The 5,426-nt window shown below is 32.4% G+C and overlaps 1 protein-coding gene across 1 annotated transcript; it reads right to left on the bottom strand.

The window, feature by feature from the left end:
* Window positions 1-2,785: 2,785 nt before the first annotated feature.
* Window positions 2,786-5,345, bottom strand: LOC105140745 (flavonoid 3'-monooxygenase-like). Its single transcript, XM_011047708.1, has 2 exons — window positions 4,391-5,345; window positions 2,786-3,569 (listed from the first exon to the last, which is right to left on the bottom strand). The coding sequence occupies exons 1-2, from the start codon at window positions 5,294-5,296 to the stop codon at window positions 2,943-2,945; spliced, it is 1,533 nt and encodes a 510-aa protein (XP_011046010.1). The 5' UTR covers window positions 5,297-5,345; the 3' UTR covers window positions 2,786-2,942.
* Window positions 5,346-5,426: the final 81 nt, after the last annotated feature.

Below are 5,426 nucleotides of genomic sequence, written 5' to 3' on the forward strand. Positions count from 1 at the left end.
TATTTAAAAAAAATTATTAATTTTTTAATTATGTAAACTCTATACGAAGCAACCAAGTTAGAAACAAGCCCAGCATCAAATTCCCAGGAAAAATCGTTATCCCCTCAGTGAATAGGAAAAGGAAAAAGACATAACGAATTGGGTGCGTGTTTAATGCACAACTACGACACAACCACTCGTCAGCCATGAAAGAGGCCCTCTGCACCTTACTAAATAGCTGGTTCTCACGCCAAGAAACAACAGCAAATGATCAGAAAACCAAGCCGCTAGAGCCACTACACCAACCCAGAATTCGACTAAACATGAAAGAGTTGTAGGTTACTTGAACAAAGTAAATAGAGTTTTAAGAAGGCGAGAAGAATGATACGAGAAACTAAAGAAAAACAATGATATTAACTGCTCCAGTCCATAATGAATCACCTCAGGAGTCATGATGAATACTTGATATCTTTTTAAAAAATAATAATAATTTGTAGGCTGCTAAATAATGCTATAAGTTTATTATATCAGTTTCCTTTTATCGATAGAAAAAAAATAGACATGTGGATCTAAAAGTAATTAACATCAATGACTCGATCATATGATTATTGACATAGACAACTTGTAATCAAAGGGGCACATTTTAAAAAAAATCTTTTTAAGTATTATAAAATTATATGAATTATTCAAAAATTAAAGTATTTAACAAAAACTATGTTTAAATAAATATTACAATGTTATTTTCTTTTTCTAGCCAAAATATCCTTTTTAAGAAATCCTCTTTAATAATGAAGATTAAAAAAAAAACATTAAGACATTTTAGATACAATGAGAGATTTTGTAACATGGATAATCGTAATACTTTTAATTAATAAATTATATTCTGTTTAATACGTGCAAGATAGTTATTTTTCATTTATTAGACTATTCCTAATTGTTTACAAAAATGAGAGTGAACCTCATGTTGGTTTTCTTTACTAGCTCTATCATGTTGATTTATCAAATTTTCAATGAATTTTGCTATAATTATCTGTGAAATGATCAAATAGGAGAAATTACCGACAAATATTTCATATGAGGTAAATATAAATTTATTAAATGATATATAATATCGATATTTTATAAAGAATTTGAATTTGGACAAGTAAATGCACAATATTTTTTCATTGTTTTTAAACTTAGCTTGGTGATTGACTTGGTCTAAAGCCTTGATCATGGGTTTTAATCGGGTCATTAGATCAACCCTATATTTTTTATAAATCAAAACAATGTTGTTTTGATTAAAAAAAATAAATAGTCAACAGGTTGTAATCGAATGCTTAACTAGGTTTTGAGGGTTCACCGGGTCAACCCGTTGGGTTAGCTGGGTGTTTTACTTCTTTTATTTTTTTAAATCCGGTCTGGTTCTAACTCTAAGTTAGCCAGGTCTTAGGCCAACCCACTGGGCTAGACCGTATTTTAAAATTATGATTTAGATGTAAGGGTATTGTTTGACCCTCTCTCTCCACTATTTAAACCAATTTTTGTTAATTTTGATTTTTAAGAAATTGGAGGAACATATATCGAATTTTTATGGACTTCAATTTTAAAAATTAATCATTAAACTAACTATTATGTTATCTATTTTTATTTCTATGGCTACTACTTTTGTTTATTTTTAAATAACTTTTATTTTTCATGAAATAAAAAAAATATTTGTTATTACTAACAAATAAATTAGCTAACTATAGTGATTATTTGGGTCTTGTAAATAAAACTATAATCTAATAATATTCATTGAAAGATAAGATGATGGTAGATGTGTTATGTTTCTTAGGCATGACTTTTCTTGTTCAGGTTTTTCAATATCTTTTACATATAATTTATTTCTTTCTTAACATTTTATTTTGACTTTTTAAAATAGAAAAGAAATCTAACCATCTAAAATTAAAAAAAGAAGTGAGCAATTTGTTTTAAAAAACGTTTTTGGCTTTTAAAAACAAAATAATTTCTCAATTCAAATTGATATATATATATATATATATAATTAGTTTCATTTTATTTATTTTAATTATTTTCAAAAAAATTAGAGTCCATAGAAATTTTACATTTGACACGTGTTTCTTTCATTTGCTTAAAGCTAAAATTAATGAAAAAGTTGATTGATTTTTCCATGAAAAAAAATAATGCTTTAACATTTAAATGGATGATAAAAATTTTGAATGGTGAAGGCACTCCAAGTATCTAAAAGGGGAGTTTGGGATGGTGATTTGATTATTTGTTGTTTTTTAAATAAATTTATTTAGTTTTAAATTAATATTTTTATGTTTATGAATTGTTTTAATGTATTGTTGTCAAAAATACAATTTAAAAAATAAAAAAAAAATATTATTTTAATATATTTTTAAATAAAAAATATTATACTACAATATCAATCACAATAAAAAAACATAAAAAAAAGCTTTTTTTTTTTTAACTCCCTTACTTATCTAGCACAGAAAATTTTATTTTTATATAAAATTTAATTAATTTTATGAGCTTTATAATTAATAATAATATATATTTTTTATTAATTTTAAAATTTATAAAACTCAAACATATAATATAATTTCTAAAAAATATATCATGATAAATTAAACTACACATAAGTAACTGCTGCGTGGATGGTTCGTTAATTGCCCCTTCTCGACGAAAGGACAAGAAATTAGAAGTCAAAATATTATTGAGGTGGGGCTGTGGTAACCTGCAGCTTCTTAACCGGGAGCATCAATATTATTCCTGCAACTAGCTTGGAGACTTGCTTGATTGCAAACATAACACAACAACAAGGTCATAATATTAATGAATCATTTATTTTTCTGATAGAATTCCATAGAGATAAAGTGGCTTGCAAACGACTGCCACATTGATACGGTGCATATGCAGATGAAAAGACTATGGCTGCAACCCTTTATAAGAGTAAAACATGTTTGCAATGTTATATGCTAATTATAAAGATGAAGTGGGAGACGAGGCTTTGCCACTGCAACAGTTGGGTACTTTCTTTGTGTTGCCAATCCAAAAACCTCATCTCTTTTCACATCTTCTGGTTTCATTCCTGGAGGCAATTCCCAGGTGAATCCATGCAGCATGTTGGCCAAGCTAACAAGAATCATCTTCGTCCCAAGGGGATAGCCAGGGCACATTCTTCTCCCAGAACCAAACGGCAACAACTCAAAGTTATGTCCTTTAATATCAATTCCTTTACCGAAGAACCTTTCTGGCCTGAAATCTTCAGGATCTTCCCACAGATCAGGGTCTCTACCCATACTCCATGTGTTAATGAAGATTCTAGTTCCTTTAGGGATGTCATAGCCACCAACTTTGCTATCTTGAAGGGCCAAATGGGGTGCAAGCATAACAGCAGATGGATGCATCCTCATTGCCTCTTTCATTATTGCTTCTATGTAAGGAAGTTGTGGGATGTCCTTCTCCTCCACCCATCTATCTCTCCCAATAACTCTATCCAGTTCGTCCGTTACTCTTTTGAATAACTGGGGCTTTTTCAAGAGTTCTGACATTGACCAATCCCCCATTGTAGCAGCGGTATCTGTTCCTCCAGCAATGAGGTCCTAGCCATCAACATGAACAACGACCATAAATATTTTGCTTTTTTGTTACTGACATCGTTTTTTTTTCTTCTTATTTTGGCAATAAAGCAAGTCTTTGAAAGCTAATTCGATGTATTTAAGATATATGGTCTAAATAATTGGCTAGTGGTCACCAATTACAGCTATCTATATTCCACTTTAGCTCGCGCGGGTGCCAATATATAGCTGTCAAGATGCTGCTTCTTTGAGGATCAATTGATGTGCAAACCCCAAATTAAGCTCGCAATCTTTAACCAATCTCTCATTGAGTACTTAAAAAAAAAAAAATTCTCGTTTAGATTTTAAAAAATTCTCATCTTGTGCATGTACTCTTCAGAAGTGTTTCGACACAAAACATCAATCTCCATACAAAATAACGTTAGCATTACTTACGAAAAAATTACGCTTGGATGGGTGATTCAACTGAAAGTTTCCTAATACTTAGAGAGCCTAATTGAGACAAAGAAAATTATTGGAAACTTAATCAAGAATCCCTATATAATTGGAGGACTTATTTGAAATTTTCCCTAATTGCTCACTCTACAGTCTTGAAACTCAATCGTGTATGAAAAATCGACACAGAAACAGTAGGATGAAGATTAGGTAGATCTTTGCTTATCCCCCATCAAATCATAATTTGTATGAAATAGAGACGGCCACGTGATTAAAAAAGTGAAGGATTTTGTCTCTTTTTTAAGAAAACGAGGTTACTTTTGAATTATGAATTATAGGAAAACAAAACAAAAAGAAGAGGAAAGATAGAAAAGAGTGGAGAGAGACAATTAAAAGAAAATATATAAAACCTGTGTCAGCCCCTTGATGTTGTCTCTAGTTAGCTTAACTTCAAGCTCAGGGTCATCAGCAAGCTGCAAGAGAAGATCCACCATGTCTTTGGGCTGCCAATTTTTGGTTGCTTTTCTCTTTGCGTTGTGTTCATCAATGACATGGTCATGGAACCTATCAAATCTTACCTTGAGCTCCTTCATTCTCTTGACATACCCCTGCAAGTCCAAGAAATCTAGCCACGGGATCCAGTCCCCAATGTTCAACACACCATTAAGCAAGAACAACTCATCAAGCATTTCTTGAAATTCCTCAAGTGTAACTATTTCTTTCTCGGATTCCGATGCGCTAAAGTACTTCTTTCCCAACACTATCCTGCTAATAATGCTAAGTGTGTAATGAGAGAGATAATCTTTAAGCTCAATAGACTTACCACAGTTGCGATATAGTCGTCTTGTAAATTCACGCATCTCCTCCACTCGCATATACTCATAGGACTCCAGTCTTTTAGCACTAAACAGCTCAGTGAGGTAAATTTTACGACCTTGGCGCCAGTAAGGTCCATAGGGTGCCCAAGCAAGATCGGAATACTCATAAGTTGTGTACTTGCCAGCAGCAGTTTGAGGTCTGCTAGCGAACATGTGATCGTAAGTCTTCAAGATTTGTTTTGCTATGTCTAGTGATGAGGTAACAAAAACTGGGTAGGACCCAAATTGGAGCTGCATCGTTTTACCATACTTGAGAGACAATTGATGAAGAGACTGGTGAGGGAGAGGACCAAGAAGGTCGAAATTGCCGATAATTGGCCATGGTTTAGGACCTGGTGGAAGATTCAATGGGTTACGCCAGGATTTGAAAACTTTTGGGAGGTAAAGAAGAGCGAAAACCCATGCTAATACGAAAACAACCAACGAGAAAGCATCCATTGTTGAGATCAAATTCGTGGTTGTATTAGGTGGTGGTGTCACTGAGACTGGGTTTGGCATGATATTTATAGATGAATTTTTGTTTTTTTTTTTTTTTTAACATGGGTGTCCGGGCCAGGTTGCGGGGACC

Source organism: Populus euphratica, unplaced genomic scaffold (assembly GCF_000495115.2).
Source record: "Populus euphratica unplaced genomic scaffold, PopEup_1.0 scaffold150.1, whole genome shotgun sequence".
NCBI lineage: Eukaryota > Viridiplantae > Streptophyta > Magnoliopsida > Malpighiales > Salicaceae > Populus > Populus euphratica.

What these genes read in the sequence shown, in the direction of transcription:
- LOC105140745 (XM_011047708.1), bottom strand. Translation starts at nt 5,296, where the DNA reads ATGGATGCTTTCTCGTTGGTTGTTTTCGTATTAGCATGGGTTTTCGCT. An exon ending in ACATCAAGGGGCTGACACAG is followed by an intron (nt 3,570 to 4,390) that starts GTTTTATATATT and finishes GTTGATGGCTAG; the next exon opens with GACCTCATTGCTGGAGGAAC.